Source organism: Notolabrus celidotus, unplaced genomic scaffold (assembly GCF_009762535.1).
Source record: "Notolabrus celidotus isolate fNotCel1 unplaced genomic scaffold, fNotCel1.pri scaffold_190_arrow_ctg1, whole genome shotgun sequence".
Taxonomy (NCBI): Eukaryota; Metazoa; Chordata; class Actinopteri; order Labriformes; family Labridae; genus Notolabrus; species Notolabrus celidotus.
The window spans coordinates 35,001-54,801 of NW_023260048.1; the positions used below are offsets into that span (position 1 = coordinate 35,001).

At 42.8% G+C, this 19,801-nt stretch overlaps 7 gene segments (V, D, J or C); 6 read left to right on the plus strand and 1 right to left on the minus strand.

Annotated features, from left to right (window-relative positions):
• The first annotated feature begins 1,030 nt into the window (after nt 1-1,030).
• Nucleotides 1,031-1,518, plus strand: LOC117808968. The segment is given in 2 exon segments: nt 1,031-1,082; nt 1,190-1,518. Coding segments are annotated over 2 exon segments (381 nt in total).
• Nucleotides 1,519-2,418: 900 nt separating this feature from the next.
• Nucleotides 2,419-3,043, plus strand: LOC117808971. The segment is given in 2 exon segments: nt 2,419-2,551; nt 2,736-3,043. Coding segments are annotated over 2 exon segments (363 nt in total).
• A 726-nt stretch (nt 3,044-3,769) lies between these two features.
• Nucleotides 3,770-19,801, plus strand: part of LOC117808958 — a 36,786-nt gene continuing 20,754 nt past the window's right edge. The window contains 2 exon segments of the V gene segment in view: nt 3,770-3,821; nt 3,929-4,247. Of these exon segments, the coding sequence occupies nt 3,770-3,821; nt 3,929-4,247 (371 nt within the window).
• Nucleotides 7,746-8,371, plus strand: LOC117808973. The segment is given in 2 exon segments: nt 7,746-7,878; nt 8,063-8,371. Coding segments are annotated over 2 exon segments (364 nt in total).
• LOC117808962 overlaps nt 9,092-19,801 on the plus strand; it is a 46,123-nt gene continuing 35,413 nt past the window's right edge. Inside the window, 3 exon segments of the V gene segment in view lie at nt 9,092-9,143; nt 9,251-9,551; nt 15,309-15,326. Of these exon segments, the coding sequence occupies nt 9,092-9,143; nt 9,251-9,551; nt 15,309-15,326 (371 nt within the window).
• LOC117808967 lies at nt 14,849-15,339 on the plus strand. The segment is given in 2 exon segments: nt 14,849-14,900; nt 15,008-15,339. Coding segments are annotated over 2 exon segments (384 nt in total).
• Nucleotides 15,741-19,801, minus strand: part of LOC117808966 — a 51,811-nt gene continuing 47,750 nt past the window's right edge. Inside the window, 2 exon segments of the V gene segment in view lie at nt 15,741-16,205; nt 17,090-17,127. Of these exon segments, the coding sequence occupies nt 15,877-16,205; nt 17,090-17,127 (367 nt within the window).

A 19,801-nucleotide genomic window follows, 5' to 3' on the forward strand; every position in this document is an offset into this window, starting at 1 on the left:
TCTCTGGAAAAGAGTGGGAACCCTGACTGGTCTGCTTTGAGTCCCTAGAGTCAGAAGGAAACATGGTGAAGCAGCGTTTAGTCATTCTGCTCCACATATCTGAACACACTCCCTGAAAGCTGCAGGTCTGCTCCAACTCTCACCTCTTTAAATCAAAGACTAAGACCTTTTTTATTTACCTCTGCCTTCCTATCTTAGATTATTTTAACTCACTTTAAATTCAAATTTTAATGTAATTTTGAACATATTTCTAATGTTCCTTTTATTTTCTATGTTTTATTATATTTGTCTTTTTAATGATGTTCTTTTATGCCTGTCTGAATGTTTCCAATGCTTTCAATGTTTTAATGTAAAGCCCTCAAGTGCCCTCATGTCAGAAAATAACCCGGCTGAAGTGTCCTCTTGGATTCTGATGGAGTAGATAAAACATTAAGACGTGCCTTCCCTCGTTCTGTTTGAGTGGAAAACATATAGAAGTGGTTCTTGTAGACGCCCCTCCAGTGAATTACATGAAGGAGAAAAAACCTCCCTCTGGAAGCCCCCTAGTGGATTAAATGTTAAAAAGTGATGCTGATCTTTAACAGAATAAAATGTTATAAAGTTCCAGATTTGACTTCACATTATTTCACATGATTAGTTTTCATGGAAGGTTTGTGAGTTCAGTTTAAACCCCAGAAAGTCTTTTCATTGACGTGTTTAATCAGTTCATTTTAATATTTCACTTTTAATGAAGTACTCAGTTTAAAAATGAACTCTTGAAAATAACAGATACAAACTTAACATGAATGTGAGCTTCATGCAGGAAGTGATGAATGATGAACACTATCAGCAGTGGAATGAAATAACCTGTTGGACTGAGTCAGAGCATTTCCATAGAGAGCCACTTTGCATCAGCAGCACCATGCTCCAGTGCTCTGGGAGACTTTATAGTCCTGAGAGTTGAACACTGGATGACTGACAGCTGTCCTTCATCACAACAGAAGCCACAGAAATCCTCCTCCTCCTCCTCCTCCTCCTCCTCATCAAAAACATGACTCTGATCTGCGTCCTCATCTGGACTCTCCTCTGCTGCTGCTTCACAGGTAAAGTCCAGAGAATCAAACTCCTCTCCTCTATGAACATCCGTCCCTCTGAAATGAAGCCCACAAAACCCTGATGCTGCTTTATGTTTCTGTCTCTGTATCCTCAGAGTCCAGAGGACAGGTCACAGTGACTCAGCCTGCAGCAGTGAGCTCTGCTCCGAGAGGCAGAGTCACCATCTCATGCAGGACCAGTCAGGATGTTTATTATGATGGTGATCACTACTTAGCCTGGTACCAACAGAAAGATGGAGAAACTCCTAAACTGCTCATTTACTATGCTAGCAGACGAGCATCAGGGATTCCAGGTCGTTTTACAGGCAGTGGATCTGGATCTAGCTTCACTCTGACCATCAGTGGAGTCCAGACTGAAGATGCTGCAGTTTACTACTGTCAGAGTTATCATGAGATCAACAGTCAGCTTGTGTTCACACAGTGAAAAAGCGTCGTACAAAAACCTCCCTCAGTCAGACTGTTACAGTTCACTGAAGACACACACACACAGACACAGACAGACACACACACACACACACACACACACACACACACACACACACACACACACACACACACACACACACACACACACACACACACACACACACACACACACTGACACAGTTCACTGAAGCAGCTCAGACCTGATGAAGAACTTTAAACCTTTAAAACCTCTCTGGTCTACAGAAACCCGCTCACCAAACTCAACAACAGGCTGCTGAAGGCACATTTTTCTCCGACACACATTTCAAACAAACACAGTTTCTCTTGATTTACAGGGAGGAAGAGAATAATGAGTGGAACCGCTGGGCTCCTGCATGTTGTCTGGATTGTGGATCATGATGGCGTGACTCAAGGATTCTCTTTCTTTTTGTTGTTTCTTTTTATTCTTGCTCAGACGCAGACAGTCAAATTCAAATAAAGTCACAGACATCATTAAGGTTGTGTCACATGGACTGTGTGTGCAGAGCCAGACAGGTCTGCACACAAGATCCTCTTCTGATAAGACTAGCCCCCCCAAAACCTCCTGATACCTTTAACACCTGAAAGTAATCCTGGACGTGAAGAGGGACAGAGAACATACATGATGTGGTTTAAGAACATCGTCATAGTAACAGGATAGCCAACGTGCAGCTGATACACAGCCGGCGTGTAAGATGAATGAAGCCATCATTCCACAGATATAAAGTCATCAACAGTTCAGTGATATATTTGTGTGTAGATGTATGACTGCAGATGATCTCCATCCTCAGCTCTCCCAGCAGGGAGGAGGAAACAGTGTGATATGTTGAGGACAGCTACAGCTGAGTGCCTGTGTGTGTTTGCATATCTGTCCTTCCTCTCTGCTCTCAGACGTTAAGAGGACAGTGTGGATCAGGTTTCCAGGCCTTTCAGAGACACCGACACAGCCGCAGCAACAATGATGATGATGTCACTGATCCTGCTTCTGCTCACCCCGGGGCTCCTTGTTCAGGGTGAGACCAGGTTCAGGACCATGAAGTTGTGCTCTGATGGGAGAACGACTTGAACCAGCAGCATTGACCTTCTTCCATCTTTTCTCCGTGTTAAAGAAATGAGACTCTTCTGTTTGGATGTTGTTCATCTTTCTCTACGCTGGATTTGTCTCCATGACCTTCTCCTCTTTGTCATGTTTTACAGGTTCATCAGGAGACATCCTCCTGACTCAGACTCCTGGATCTCAGTCTGTGGTTCCAGGACAGACCGTCTCCCTCAGATGTCAAACCAGTTCAAGTTTTTATAACAACCTCCACTGGTACCTTCAGAAACCTGGAGAAGCTCCTGAACTCCTGATTTATGAAGCTACAAGCCGTCAGTCTGGAGTTTCAGATCGTTTCAGTGGAAGTGGATCTGGATCTGACTTCACCCTGACTATCAGAGGAGTCCAGGCTGAAGATTCAGGAGTTTATTTCTGTCAGCAGAGTGCCAGCACTCCGTTCACACAGTGATACAACGCCGTACAAAAACCTCCCTCAGATAAAGAGGAAGTGATCTGAACAGCCGTGTAGTGACAGAGACACAGAGCCAACTAGGTCCTTAAAACAATCCACACATGTCATGATTCTCTTCAGCTGTCCTCTCCAATAAAGTCAAACCATGCCCCAAAGACATAAAAGACAAGCAAAGATGTAAATGATGTTTGGAGTCATTAATCAGCACAGAAATCAAAACATCATCTTGGTTATTTCAGGTCGGACATTTAATACCCAGTCTGGTTTCTGCACCAACAAACCTCTACAGTTTAACAACCTCAACGAGCGACTGTGAAGAAAGCACTTTAACAAACACGGCTCTTTGACATGGATACAACAAAACTTCACAAGATGAGTCACTTTATATGAATTCATGTCCAGTAAGAAGGGATCAGAAAACACTGATATTAACATCTTCATCTGATACTAAATCAGACTACACTTGTTGTTGATTTCTCTTTGTACAGAAACCATCAAAGACAAACTAGAATTCAACAAAAACGTCCAAAGGTTCATTAGTCCATCAATCATTTCCATAGAGAGCCACTTTGCATCAGCAGCACCATGCTCCAGTGCTCTGGGAGACTTTATAGTCCTGAGAGTTGAACACTGGATGACTGACAGCTGTCCTTCATCACAACAGAAGCCACAGAAATCCTCCTCCTCCTCCTCCTCCTCCTCCTCCTCCTCCTCATCAAAAACATGACTCTGATCTGCGTCCTCATCTGGACTCTCCTCTGCTGCTGCTTCACAGGTAAAGTCCAGAGAATCAAACTCCTCTCCTCTATGAACATCCGTCCCTCTGAAATGAAGCCCACAAAACCCTGACGCTGCTTTATGTTTCTGTCTCTGTATCCTCAGAGTCCAGAGGACAGGTCACAGTGACTCAGCCTGCAGCAGTGAGCTCTGCTCCAGGAGGCAGAGTCACCATCTCATGCAGGACCAGTCAGAGTGTTCCAGGCTGTGGCAGTGCCAACTGTTTACACTGGTACCAGCAGAAAGATGGAGAATCTCCAAAACTGTTTATTCGCAACACCAATGAGAAGATGTCAGGAATACCTGGGCGTTTTACAGGCAGTGGATCTGGATCTAGCTTCACTCTGACCATCAGTGGAGTCCAGACTGAAGATGCTGCAGTTTACTACTGTCAGAGTGCACACTACATCAACAGTCAGGATGTGTTCACACAGTGAAAAAGCGTCGTACAAAAACCTCCCTCAGTCAGACTGAACAGAAACTGAACTGACAGCTGCAGCTGGAAGCTTCTGCAGAGACTGACACACTTCACTGAAGACACACACACACACACACACACACACACACACACACACACACACACACACACACACACACACACACACACACACCAGCATAAAGTCCTCCTGTATGCTGATGATATACAGTTACTCTTTACAAACCCTCATGTCTCTCTGATTCTGTCCATACAGTTCTTCAGTTCATCCTTCTTTCTCTTTAAAAATACTCTTTTAGAGAACTTTCAGTTTATATTTGAACAAACTCATATGACCTGTTGAATTCAGCAGAAGTCCAAACCAGAACAAATAGAAGTAAATCCAGTGAAACCCAGTGGGCTGCCCTCATCTATGATAAGTATCTACAGTCTGGTTTATTGTCAGGGTCCGGCCTTTAAAGGTTTGAACTGGAGTCAGATTTAACACACTAAGTTGTCCGGCATATTGAGATATCATCGACAAAATGTCAGGGGGAAAAAATACCAGGGGTGTCCGGATACAACTTCTCACTTCTGATACGACACCGATATTGCAGCCTTGAGTATCGGCAGACACCGATATCGATCAGATAGAAAAGGCTTGATCAAGTGATATTACTCAAACAGAGAACAACAGTCAGCAACAGCAGGTATGAGAAAAACTGACCCATGTATTATTAAGCAATGTGTTACATCAATGTTAACCTTATACATAAGAATACACTACAACTGAATAGAATACATTAAACATAAATTAGACGACTCTGAAAAATGACCTCATTAAATCCAATCAAAACAAATTATACTTTTAAAGTGCAAAATAACAATTCAAGTTCACTTCAGGTATTTTTCACTGTCAGTACATGGTGGGAACCAGTGTTCATTTATGCAGATATGTTAGATTTAGTCTTAAGGAGAAAATGCATGTTAGTTTTAGTCACATTCTAGTCTTTGATTGTTGACAAAACATTTTCTCTCTTTAGAATAATTCATAGTGGATCAGATATCAGTATCAGGGTTACACCAAGTGTTCAAATAGTCAATATTTCACTCTTTGAACACTTTTGTGTAATATCTGAAGTTAAGTTAAAAACATGATCCTCACAGTGGCCCCAGCCGTGTCCAGGTGAGAGAGGGCTCTCTGAAGGAGGTAGATGACAGCATCATCCACCCCGGTGCCAGGTTGGTAGGCGAACTGCAGCGGGTCCATCGATGGTCTTACCAGGGGTCTCAGGTGACCGAGGACCAGTCTCTCCAGGGTCTTCATCAGCTGCGATGTCAGCGCCACCGGCCTGTAGCTGTTGAAGTCTTTTGGGTGAGGGGTCTTTGGCACCGGTACCAAGCAGGTTGTCTTCCACAGCTCTGGTACCTTCCCCAGTTTCAGGCTCAAGTTGAAGATGTGCCCCACAATCCCACACAGTTCGTCTGCACAGGATTTGAGGAGCCTTGATCTGATGCCATCTAGACCCGCAGCCTTCCTCGTCTTCACCCTCTCAGTTGAGTCCTCACGTGGCTAGTTGAGAAGGACAGGGGGGGCAGGGGGTCTGTATGCAGAGTGTTGACAGACAGGGATCAGTTGAGGTAGGGGGATCAGACACAAGTGGACTAACTAAGGACAGGGTGGGCTAATTTCACACTTTGTGAGTGAGTTAATACTCCAGACACTCACGTGTATCTGCAACATACTGAAGAAGTTAGTTATTCATGACATGTCCCCTTTAACCCTTCATCACCTCTGTTTCTGATATTAATGTATGGATGAGCAAGAACTTTAAAAAACTGAACAGAGATGGAGAACCAGAAAGAGACCCCTGGTGGAGAGAACACCAACACCAGGAGCTTGGACAGAGCATTTCCATAGAGAGCCACTTTGCATCAGCAGCACCATGCTCCAGTGCTCTGGGAGACTTTATAGTCCTGAGAGTTGAACACTGGATGACTGACAGCTGTCCTTCATCACAACAGAAGCCACAGAAATCCTCCTCCTCCTCCTCCTCCTCCTCCTCATCAAAAACATGACTCTGATCTGCGTCCTCATCTGGACTCTCCTCTGCTGCTGCTTCACAGGTAAAGTCCAGAGAATCAAACTCCTCTCCTCTATGAACATCCGTCCCTCTGAAATGAAGCCCACAAAACCCTGACGCTGCTTTATGTTTCTGTCTCTGTATCCTCAGAGTCCAGAGGACAGGTCACAGTGACTCAGCCTGCAGCAGTGAGCTCTGCTCCGGGAGGCTCAGTCACCATCTCATGCAGGACCAGTCAGGATGTTTATGTTTATGACAGCTACCACCGTTTATTCTGGTACCAACAGAAAGATGGAGAAACTCCTAAACTGCTAATTTACTGGGCTAGCACTCGAGAATCAGGGATTCCAGATAGTTTTACAGGCAGTGGATCTGGATCTAGCTTCACTCTGACCATCAGTGGAGTCCAGACTGAAGATGCTGCAGTTTACTACTGTCAGAGTTATCATGAGATCAACAGTCAGCTTGTGTTCACACAGTGAAAAAGCGTCGTACAAAAACCTCCCTCAGTCAGACTGTTACAGTTCACTGAAGACACACACACACAGACACAGACACACACACACACACACACACACACACACACACACACACACACACACACACACACACACACACACACACACACACACTTACACACACACACACACACACACACACACACACACACACACACACACACACACACACACACACACTGACACAGTTCACTGAAGCAGCTCAGACCTGATGAAGAACTTTAAACCTTTAAAACCTCTCTGGTCTACAGAAACCCGCTCACCAAACTCAACAACAGGCTGCTGAAGGCACATTTTTCTCCGACACACATTTCAAACAAACACAGTTTCTCTTGATTTACAGGGAGGAAGAGAATAATGAGTGGAACCGCTGGGCTCCTGCATGTTGTCTGGATTGTGGATCATGATGGCGTGACTCAAGGATTCTCTTTCTTTTTGTTGTTTCTTTTTATTCTTGCTCAGACGCAGACAGTCAAATTCAAATAAAGTCACAGACATCATTAAGGTTGTGTCACATGGACTGTGTGTGCAGAGCCAGACAGGTCTGCACACAAGATCTTCTTCTGATAAGACTAGCCCCCCCAAAACCTCCTGATACCTTTAACACCTGAAAGTAATCCTGGACGTGAAGAGGGACAGAGAACATACATGATGCGGTTTAAGAACATCGTCATAGTAACAGGATAGCCAACGTGCAGCTGATACACAGCCGGCGTGTAAGATGAATGAAGCCATCATTCCACAGATATAAAGTCATCAACAGTTCAGTGATATATTGTGTGTAGATGTATGACTGCAGATGATCTCCATCCTCAGCTCTCCCAGCAGGGAGGAGGAAACAGTGTGATATGTTGAGGACAGCTACAGCTGAGTGCCTGTGTGTGTTTGCATATCTGTCCTTCCTCTCTGCTCTCAGACGTTAAGAGGACAGTGTGGATCAGGTTTCCAGGCCTTTCAGAGACACCGACACAGCCGCAGCAACAATGATGATGATGTCACTGATCCTGCTTCTGCTCACCCCGGGGCTCCTTGTTCAGGGTGAGACCAGGTTCAGGACCATGAAGTTGTGCTCTGATGGGAGAACGACTTGAACCAGCAGCATTGACCTTCTTCCATCTTTTCTCCGTGTTAAAGAAATGAGACTCTTCTGTTTGGATGTTGTTCAGCTTTCTCTACGCTGGATTTGTCTCCATGACCTTCTCCTCTTTGTCATGTTTTACAGGTTCATCAGGAGACATCCTCCTGACTCAGACTCCTGGATCTCAGTCTGTGGTTCCAGGACAGACCGTCTCCCTCAGATGTCAAACCAGTTCAAGTGTTTAGTAACAACCTCCACTGGTACCTTCAGAAACCTGGAGAAGCTCCTGAACTCCTGATTTATGAAGCTACAAGCCGTCAGTCTGGAGTTTCAGATCGTTTCAGTGGAAGTGGATCTGGATCTGACTTCACCCTGACTATCAGAGGAGTCCAGGCTGAAGATTCAGGAGTTTATTTCTGTCAGCAGAGTTGGAGCCGCCCGTTCACACAGTGATACAACGCCGTACAAAAACCTCCCTCAGATAAAGAGGAAGTGATCTGAACAGCCGTGTAGTGACAGAGACACAGAGCCAACTAGGTCCTTAAAACAATCCACACATGTCATGATTCTCTTCAGCTGTCCTCTCCAATAAAGTCAAACCATGCCCCAAAGACATAAAAGACAAGCAAAGATGTAAATGATGTTTGGAGTCATTAATCAGCACAGAAATCAAAACATCATCTTGGTTATTTCAGGTCGGACATTTAATACCCAGTCTGGTTTCTGCACCAACAAACCTCTACAGTTTAACAACCTCAACGAGCGACTGTGAAGAAAGCACTTTAACAAACACGGCTCTTTGACATGGATACAACAAAACTTCACAAGATGAGTCACTTTATATGAATTCATGTCCAGTAAGAAGGGATCAGAAAACACTGATATTAACATCTTCATCTGATACTAAATCAGACTACACTTGTTGTTGATTTCTCTTTGTACAGAAACCATCAAAGACAAACTAGAATTCAACAAAAACGTCCAAAGGTTCATTAGTCCATCAATCATTTCCATAGAGAGCCACTTTGCATCAGCAGCACCATGCTCCAGTGCTCTGGGAGACTTTATAGTCCTGAGAGTTGAACACTGGATGACTGACAGCTGTCCTTCATCACAACAGAAGCCACAGAAATCCTCCTCCTCCTCCTCCTCCTCCTCCTCCTCATCAAAAACATGACTCTGATCTGCGTCCTCATCTGGACTCTCCTCTGCTGCTGCTTCACAGGTAAAGTCCAGAGAATCAAACTCCTCTCCTCTATGAACATCCGTCCCTCTGAAATGAAGCCCACAAAACCCTGACGCTGCTTTATGTTTCTGTCTCTGTATCCTCAGAGTCCAGAGGACAGGTCACAGTGACTCAGCCTGCAGCAGTGAGCTCTGCTCCGGGAGGCTCAGTCACCATCTCATGCAGGACCAGTCAGGATGTTTATGTTTATAACGGGTACCACTACTTAGCCTGGTACCAACAGAAAGATGGAGAAACTCCTAAACTGTTCATTTACGATGCTAGCAGACGAGTATCAGGGATTTCAGATCGTTTTACAGGCAGTGGATCTGGATCTAGCTTCACTCTGACCATCAGTGGAGTCCAGACTGAAGATGCTGCAGTTTACTACTGTCAGAGTGCACACAGTGGGCCTCTGTTCACACAGTGAAAAAGCGTCGTACAAAAACCTCCCTCAGTCAGACTGAACAGAAACTGAACTGACAGCTGCAGCTGGAAGCTTCTGCAGAGACTGACACACTTCACTGAAGACACACACACACACACACACACACACACACACACACACACACACACACACACACACACACACACACACACACAGTATATTCCTAAACACTTTGCCATGAAGTCATCTTGTATGCTGATGATATACAGTCCCTCTTTACAATCACCAAAGTTCCCACTGATCATGTCCATAAAGCCACCATTATTTAATTACATAATTTCTCCCCTTTACATTTGAACAAACTCATATGACCTGTTTGATTCAGCAGAAGTCCAAACCAGAACAAATACAGGAAAATAAAGATGAACACAATCCTCTGTCCTGATCTATGACAGGATAAGTATCTGCAGTCTGATTTAATGTCTCGTCTGAGCTCAGTCTTCCAGGGGTCTCATTTATAAATGTTGCGTTCGCACAAAACAGAACCAAGTCTGTGATTTATAAAAACAAGCTTGAAGGGAAAATGTGCCTACAGGTAAACAAACTCTGACCCATGCATACGCTGACTTTAAGGGCAGGGGAGATTGGAGATGCAGGCGGTGAGACAAATCAATGACTGGACGAGTCAGAACTCTCTTCAGTTCAACAAAGAAGAAACTGAAATGATTGTTTTTGGAGGAAGAAAGGTTAAAGGTTACTGCTCAGCTCCAATCTGCACAGATGAAATGTTCAAACCAAGCCAGAAACCTTGGTGTAGTCTTAGACTCAGACCTTCATTTCAGCAGCCACATTAAGACCAATACAAAGTCCGCCTACTATCACCTTCAGAATATATCAAGGATTAAAGGACTCATGTCTCAGCAGGATGCAGAAAAACTCCTCCATGCATTTATCTTTAGCAGACTAGACTACTGTAACGGGGTCTTTACAGGACTCCCTAAGAAGTCCATCAGAGGCCTGCAGCTCATACAGAATGCTGCTGCTCGAGTCCTAACAAGGACCAACAAAGTAGACCACATCACTCCAGTTCTTAGATCTCTACACTGGCATCCTGTCTGTCAGAGAATAGAATTTAAGATCCTGCTGATGGTTTATAAAGACCTGAATGGTTTAGGCTGATCTGCTACTACTTTATGAACTACCTGGACCTCTGAGGTCATCAGGTCCTGGCAGGGTTCCCACACGTCCTGGAAAACCTGGAAAACAATTGACCAGCTTTCCAGTACTGGAAAACACCTGGAAAATTATTCCAACATGGCTGGGGTTGGGCATGGTTAGGATTAGGATTAGGATTAGGGTTAGGGTTAGGGTTAGGGTTAGGATTAGGGTTAGGGTTTTGATTAGGGTTAGGGTTAGGGTTAGGATTAGGGTTAGGGTTAGGGTTAGGGTTAGGGTTAGGATTAGGATTAGGGTTAGGGTTAGGGTTAGGGTTTTGATTAGGGTTAGGGTTAGGGTTGTGATTAGGGTTAGGGTTAGGGTTAGGGTTAGGGTTTGATTAGGGTTATGGTTAGGGTTAGGGTTGTGATTAGGGTTAGGGTTAGGGTTGGGGTTAGGGTTAGGGTTAGGGTTAGGGTTAGGGTTAGGGTTGTGATTAGGGTTAGGGTTGGGGGTTAGGGTTAGGGTTAGGGTTTTGATTAGGGTTAGGGTTAGGGTTAGGGTTAGGGTTTTGATTAGGGTTAGGGTTAGGGTTGTGATTAGGGTTAGGGTTAGGGTTAGGGTTAGGGTTGTGATTAGGGTTATGGTAGGTTAGGGTTAGGGTTAGGGTTAGGGTTGTGATTAGGGTTAGGGTTAGGGTTAGGGTTAGGGTTAGGGTTGTGATTAGGGTTATGGTTAGGGTTAGGGTTAGGGTTAGGGTTGGGATTAGGGTTAGGGTTAGGGTTAGGGTTAGTGATTAGGGTTAGGGTTAGGTTGTTAGGGTTAGGGTTGTGATTAGGGTTAGGGTTAGGGTTAGGGTCAGGGTTAGGGTTGTGATTAGGGTTAGGGTTAGGGTTAGGGTTAGGGTTAGGGTTAGGGTGTGATTAGGGTTAGGGTTAGGGTTAGGGTTGTGATTAGGGTTAGGTAGGGTTAGGGTTAGGGTTAGGGTTGTGATTAGGGTTAGGGTTAGGGTTGGGGTTAGGGTTAGGGTTGTGATTAGGGTTAGGGTTAGGGTTAGGGTTAGGGTTAGGGTTAGGGTTAGGGTTGGGATTAGTGATTAGGGTTAGGGTTATAAACAGAACTAAACTTAAGCAAACAGAACCAGAACCAAACTCATTGAACAGAACCAGAACCAAACTCAAGCAAACAGAACCAGAACCAGAACCAAACCGAACCGAACCGAACCGAACCAGAACCAGAACCGAACCAGAACCAAACCAGAAAAGAACAGAACCAGAACCAAACCGAACCGTACCAGAACCGAACCGGACCAGAACCGAACTAAAGCAAACAGAAGTAGAACCAATCTAGAACCAAACTCAATCAAACCGAACTACAACCGAACCAGAACCGAACCAGAACCGAACCAGAACCGAACCAGAACCAAACCAGAACCGAACCAGAACTGAACCAGAACCGAACCAGAACCAAACCGAACCGAACCAGAACCAGAACCAGAACCAGAACCGAACCAGAACCGAACCAGAACCAAACCAGAACCAGAACCGTACCAAAACCGAACCGGACCAGAACCGAACTCAAGCAAACAGAAGTAGAACCGAACCAGAACCGAACCAGAACCGAACCAGAACCGAACCAGAACCGAACCAGAACAGAACAGAACCAGAACCGTACCAAAACCGAACCGGACCAGAACCAAACTCAATCAAACCGAACTACAACCGAACCAGAACCGAACCAGAACCAAACCGAACCGAACCAGAACCGAACTAGAACCGTACCAGAACCGTACAAGAACCGTACAAGAACCGAACCAGAACCAGAACCAAACTCAAGTAAACAGAAACAGAACCAAACTGGAGCAAACATTATTAATGTCTTCAGGTTGACTTTGAGTAAAATCCGATGCCTCAGCTTGGACGGTCTGATCCGGTTTCTCCTCTCAGTGAGTATTTGCCCGGTCTTCAAGAAGACTCTCACTGAAGGAACAGATGAAGCCACCATCACTTTCCCCTCCATCACCTGTATCCTATATCCTCACGTGTGATTGGCCGCATGGCCGCCATGCTGACCAATCAAAACAAAGTTCTGCTGTGAGCAGAGCTGGGGCTGAGCACTGAGAGAGCTAAGCAGGGACAGGAACTAACTGGGAGCCGGCTCTCTCTGGATGTGAGCCGGCTCTCTCTGGATGTGAGCCGGCTCTCTCTGGATGTGAGCCGGCTCTCTCTGGATGTGAGCCGGCTCTTCTGATCCACTATAAAGCATCGACTCTCAGAGCCGCAGCTTCTGATCATGACATCACTAATGTGTTTAATCTGTGTTAAAATCATGAGGGGGTCCTTGGACTATGTTCTCACCTGTAAGGGGTCCCTGGCTCCAAAGAGTTTGAGAACCCCTGCTGTAGCTGGCAGGAGTCCAAACTCCTGATAGTGAAAACAAAGGGAACAAACAGAGCGACACAGAAACTCCACGTTGTAGACATCACTGATCATAATAGACATCACCATGCAGGAAGACAGTTTACATTTTTATAAATCTCTGAGAGATCTTCAAATACAGAGAGCGTCTTTACACCGGTGAGATTTCTTCAGAGTTTAAAATAAAGAAACGTGACATTTGTTTTGTTTTATATCGAACACTTAGCAGGATGAATATCAGGATTAAGAAGGTATATTTTGAGTTGGGTTGAGAAACATTTGTGACCATTTTGTCATTCAGTTCTATTGAGGTCATTAAAGCTCTGATCCTCTGATTATTATTATTATGTCATTATTTCAGTAAGGAAGCTTCCTGATTCCTTTGCTGGCTCTTTTGTTTTTTTCTTAGTTCATTTTATATTTTTGGAGAAAAGAGAAAGCTGAGATGTTGCCCATCATTGTTACATGGTTGCACTAATAAAGTGAAGTGCTGTACATCTGTAGTTCATTATTCTATTATCAATTTGCCATCATTTTAAAGCATGTAAGAGATGATGTCATTGATAGCCATAGACTACATGTCTTCAGTGTAGACTTCCACTGAGAGGAACATATTAAACTATTTAGGAACTAAATTAGGAACTACATTTAGACTGTCACACCAGCTTGATCATCAATGAACATGTCCTTGAAATGTCCTGGAAAATGATCTCTGGAAAAGAGTGGGAACCCTGACTGGTCTGCTTTGAGTCCCTAGAGTCAGAAGGAAACATGGTGAAGCAGCGTTTAGTCATTCTGCTCCACATATCTGAACACACTCCCTGAAAGCTGCAGGTCTGCTCCAACTCTCACCTCTTTAAAATCAAAGACTAAGACCTTTTTATTTACCTCTGCCTTCCTATCTTAGATTATTTTAACTCACTTTAAATTAACATTTTAATGTAATTTTGAACATATTTCTAATGTTCCTTTTCTTTTCTATGTTTTATTATATTTGTCTTTTTAATGATGTTCTTTTATGCCTGTCTGAATGTTTCCAATGCTGTTAATGTTTTAATGTAAAGCCCTCAAGTGCCCTCATGTCAGAAAATAACCCGGCTGAAGTGTCCTCTTGGATTCTGATGGAGTAGATAAAACATTAAGACGTGCCTTCCCTCGTTCTGTTTGAGTGGAAAACATATAGAAGTGGTTCTTGTAGACGCCCCTCCAGTGAATTACATGAAGGAGAAAAAACCTCCCTCTGGAAGCCCCCTAGTGGATTAAATGTTAAAAAGTGATGCTGATCTTTAACAGAATAAAATGTTATAAAGTTCCAGATTTGACTTCACATTATTTCACATGATTAGTTTTCATGGAAGGTTTGTGAGTTCAGTTTAAACCCCAGAAAGTCTTTTCATTGACGTGTTTAATCAGTTCATTTTAATATTTCACTTTTAATGAAGTACTCAGTTTAAAAATGAACTCTTGAAAATAACAGATACAAACTTAACATGAATGTGAGCTTCATGCAGGAAGTGATGAATGATGAACACTATCAGCAGTGGAATGAAACAACCTGTTGGACTGAGTCAGAGCATTTCCATAGAGAGCCACTTTGCATCAGCAGCACCATGCTCCAGTGCTCTGGGAGACTTTATAGTCCTGAGAGTTGAACACTGGATGACTGACAGCTGTCCTTCATCACAACAGAAGCCACAGAAATCCTCCTCCTCCTCCTCCTCCTCCTCCTCCTCCTCATCAAAAACATGACTCTGATCTGCGTCCTCATCTGGACTCTCCTCTGCTGCTGCTTCACAGGTAAAGTCCAGAGAATCAAACTCCTCTCCTCTATGAACATCCGTCCCTCTGAAATGAAGCCCACAAAACCCTGACGCTGCTTTATGTTTCTGTCTCTGTATCCTCAGAGTCCAGAGGACAGGTCACAGTGAGTCAGCCTGCAGCAGTGAGCTCTGCTCCGGGAGGCTCAGTCACCATCTCATGCAGGACCAGTCAGGATGTTTATTCTTTATTTTTTTCTCACTTCTTAGCCTGGTACCAACAGAAAGATGGAGAAACTCCTAAACTGCTCATTTATGTTGCTAGCAGTCGAGCATCAGGGATTCCAGATCGTTTTTCAGGCAGTGGATCTGGATCTAGCTTCACTCTGACCATCAGTGGAGTCCAGACTGAAGATGCTGCAGTTTACTACTGTCAGAGTGCACACTACATCAACAGTCAGTGGGTGTTCACACAGTGAAAAAGCGTCGTACAAAAACCTCCCTCAGTCAGACTGAACAGAAACTGAACTGACAGCTGCAGCTGGAAGCTTCTGCAGAGACTGACACACTTCACTGAAGACACACACACACACACACACACACACACACACACACACACACACACACACACACACACACACACACACACACACACACACACACACACACACAGTATCTTCTCAAACACACACCAGCATATAGTCCTCCTGTATGCTGATGATATACAGTTACTCTTTACAAACCCTCATGTCTCACTGATTCTGTCCATAAAGCCACCGTTATTTAAATCCATCATTCTTTCCCTCTTGAAAAATACTCATGAAGATCAAATAAAGTCACAAACACAAACAATGAATTTGATTGACAGATTTTTATTGTCTGTTAATGAAAGTCAAAGAAAACAACAAGCTGGTAAATGTTTGTGCTGAAAGCTGTGAAATAAAGAGAGAGAGACAGCAGCAGAGAGCAGAGAGAGACCAGGATCAGAGTTAAAGCAGGAGCAGAGTCCCAGTGAGTCAGGACTGGGAACACTGGTCTCTCCTCAGGGTCTCTGAGAGCGGAGTCTGGGAGCCCTGGGTGGCCTCACAGGTCACAGAGCCCAGCTTCCTCCACTGGTCTGCAGGGAGCCTCAGGGTGCTGCTCCAGCTGTAGTGGCCGTCCTTCTGCAGCGCCCCGGGGCTCCTGCTCTCCTCCCCGCTGCTGCTCCTGCTGCCGTCCACCTTCCAGGCCAGACTCCAGTCTGAGGGGAAGCCCTTGTTGGCCAGGCACATGAGCGTGGCCGTCCCCTGCTGCAGCTCCTTATCGGAGGGGGGCAGCACCGTCAGGGCGGGGCGCACCAGACCCACTGAGAGACCAGACAGAGAGAGACCACATGAAGAAAGTTCAGTTAGTGAGGGAAAGAAAAGCGGGCTGCTGCTGCTGCTGCTGCTGCTGCTGGGTCTGATGCTGGTCCTCAGGACGGGTGAAACCGGTCCTCTGTGTTTCACTTCCCTCTCTGGTCTCAGTAACCACGGCAACAGACAGGCATCACTGCTGAAGCGTGGCAACAGACGTGTTTCAGGACTACAGATGAAGTGTCAGGAGGGGAACTCTTTGGTGTGATGAACAAAGTGTAACATCAGCGTTTAAACATTCCACCGTCTGAAAAAGACCAGAAGACTTCAGCCGGTCCAAAAGTCCTCAGATACAGAGAGTTTTTATTCAGCGTGGAACCAGCACACAAGAAAGACTTTACCACTGAACACTTTACTAACAAGGACTTTCATCTGAAGACGACCGGCAGTAGAAGCAGCTGTAGGGAGGTCCTCAGAATGAGGGATTCAAGTCAGGATGTGAAGTTAGACTGGAGCAGTTTTTACAGAGAACACTCTCACTGAAGAAATACTTGGAGGTTTTACTGGCTGAAAGTTTCACATGATGATTCAAAATATCATGGAGTCAAAGTTTGAGACAAAGATCTTTAAATGCAGAAGAAACAGAGAGAAATGTCTTCTAGAATGAACTGTACTTTTTCACAACAATCAAATGTTGACAGAGTCCAAACTGGGAGTGAGATCTCTGGAGTCAAACTACAGACTCATCAGACAGAGTGTTATCTGTCAAACACTGAAGAAATGCTCACACCCGCTATATCACATTGAATTCAGCAGACTTCATATTTGTTTCTGCTCAATACAAATCAGAGCAATGATTGATTTAGAGTTTGTGTAGAAGTAGAAAGTGACTTACCGTTAACATCCAGTCTGGTTCCTCCACCGAACGTGTACCACAGTGATACAAAGTGATGGAGGCGTCGTACAAAAACCTCTGACTGTAGAGAGACACGGCTCTCTGACTCTGACACAAACAAAGTCTCCTGAATGAGTCTCTGCCTGCAAGACCTTCAGGAGGAAACGGGAGCACACATTCAAACATTGCAACACATTTTCAGAAAGAAACATTTTCTAGGAGATTTATTGATTTAAGAATCATTTCAAATCCATTTTCTTCTTCAACACACCATTAATAGGACTGAAGATATGAGGCGCCGTTTGTAAGGTTGTGCACACTGAAAATAACAGCAACAATTCTCCACGTCATGATGTCATCAATACGGAGAGGGAATTTTAAAAAGTCACTTTTTTAATCTCAGTTACAACAAAATGTGGATCTTCTTCAAATTGAATTTTGGTAGGGAAAAAAATAAGTTACAATCAATGTTAAATTAAAAATGCAAAATATAAACAATGGTAAATATTAATATAAAATATTAAAGTTAAATGTTAAATATAAAGCTAAATGGAAATGTTAAATATAATCATCAATTATAAATACCAAGTATAAATATAATCTAAATGTTAAAACTTAAGTTTAATATAAATTGTATTGTTACATTCTAAATATAAATATTAAACATAAATATAAATGTTAAATCCAAATGCAAAATATAAATAAGAATGGTAACTATTAATGTAAAATATTAAATCTAAATGTTAAATATTAAATCTAAATGTTAAATAAAGCTAAATGTAAATGTTAAATATAAAGCTAAATGTAAATGTTAAATATAAAGCTAAATGTAAATGTTAAATATGATCATTAAATATAAATGTTAAATATAAATATAATCTAAATGTTAAAACTAAAGTTTAATATAAATCGTATTGTTACACTTTAAATATATATTAAACATAAATATAAATGTTAAATGTTAAATCTGAATGTTAAATATAATATAAATGTTTCATATTTCATATAAATGTTAAATATAATCGTTAAATAGAAATATTTAATATAAATGTTAAATGTTAAAACTAAAGTTTAATATAAATCGTATTGTTACATTCTAAATATAAAAATTAAACATAAATATAAATGTTAAATCCAAATGCTAAATATAAATAGAAACATAAAATGTTCAATACAAATATTTCATGTAAATGTTAAATGTTGAATCTGAATGTTAAATATAAATATAAATGTTACATTTTAAATGTAAATATTAAATAATATATTCGTTAAATGTTAAATCCAAATGCTCAATATATTATATAAATATTAAATGTAAATATAAAACAAATGTAAATGTTAAATCTTAACGTGAAACATAAATCTCAATGTGTAATGCTAAATATAAATGTTAAATATAAATGTGAAATCTAAATGTTAAATCTAAATGTTAAATCTAAATGTTGAATCTAAATGTTAAATGTTAATGTTGAATCTAAATGTTAAATCTTAATGTTGAATCTAAATGTTAAATCTAAATGTTGAATCTAAATGTTAAATCTAAATGTTGAATCTAAATGTTAAATCTTAATGTTGAATCTAAATGTTAAATGTTAATGTTGAATCTAAATGTTAAATGTTAATGTTGAATCTAAATGTTAAATGTTAATGTTGAATCTAAATGTTAAATGTTGCTCTGCGATCTTAAATATTAGCTTATATGCAACTTCACACTGGACAAGCAGAAATACAAATAAAAGCTTCAAAATCAACACAGACTTAACAACAGCAGCTCAGCTTGTCCGGACCTTTTACTGGGTCAGTTCTGTCTCTGAGAGTTGTGAAATCTCTTTATGGACTCCAAAACTTCCTTTACCACATTTTCTGATAATTCAGTGCACATGATGGACGGCTGGCAGTCCGGATATAACCCGTAGGAGTCAGGACTGACAGAAGTTAACATCATCTAAATCCCTGTTGGACTGAGTCAGAGCATTTCCATAGAGAGCCACTTTGCATCAGCAGCACCATGCTCCAGTGCTCTGGGAGACTTTATAGTCCTGAGAGTTGAACACTGGATGACTGACAGCTGTCCTTCATCACAACAGAAGCCACAGAAATCCTCCTCCTCCTCCTCCTCCTCATCAAAAACATGACTCTGATCTGCGTCCTCATCTGGACTCTCCTCTGCTGCTGCTTCACAGGTAAAGTCCAGAGAATCAAACTCCTCTCCTCTATGAACATCCGTCCCTCTGAAATGAAGCCCACAAAACCCTGACGCTGCTTTATGTTTCTGTCTCTGTATCCTCAGAGTCCAGAGGACAGGTCACAGTGACTCAGCCTGCAGCAGTGAGCTCTGCTCTGGGAGGCTCAGTCACCATCTCATGCAGGACCAGTCAGAGTGTTTATTATTACAGCTTCCACCGTTTAGCCTGGTACCAACAGAAAGATGGAGAAACTCCTAAACGGCTCATTTACGATGCTAGCACTCGAGCATCAGGGACTCCCGATCGTTTTACAGGCAGTGGATCTGGATCTAGCTTCACTCTGACCATCAGTGGAGTCCAGACTGAAGATGCTGCAGTTTACTACTGTCAGAGTTATCATGAGATCAACAGTCAGTATGTGTTCACACAGTGAAAAAGCGTCGTACAAAAACCTCCCTCAGTCAGACTGAACAGAAACTGAACTGACAGCTGCAGCTGGAAGCTTCTGCAGAGACTGACACACTTC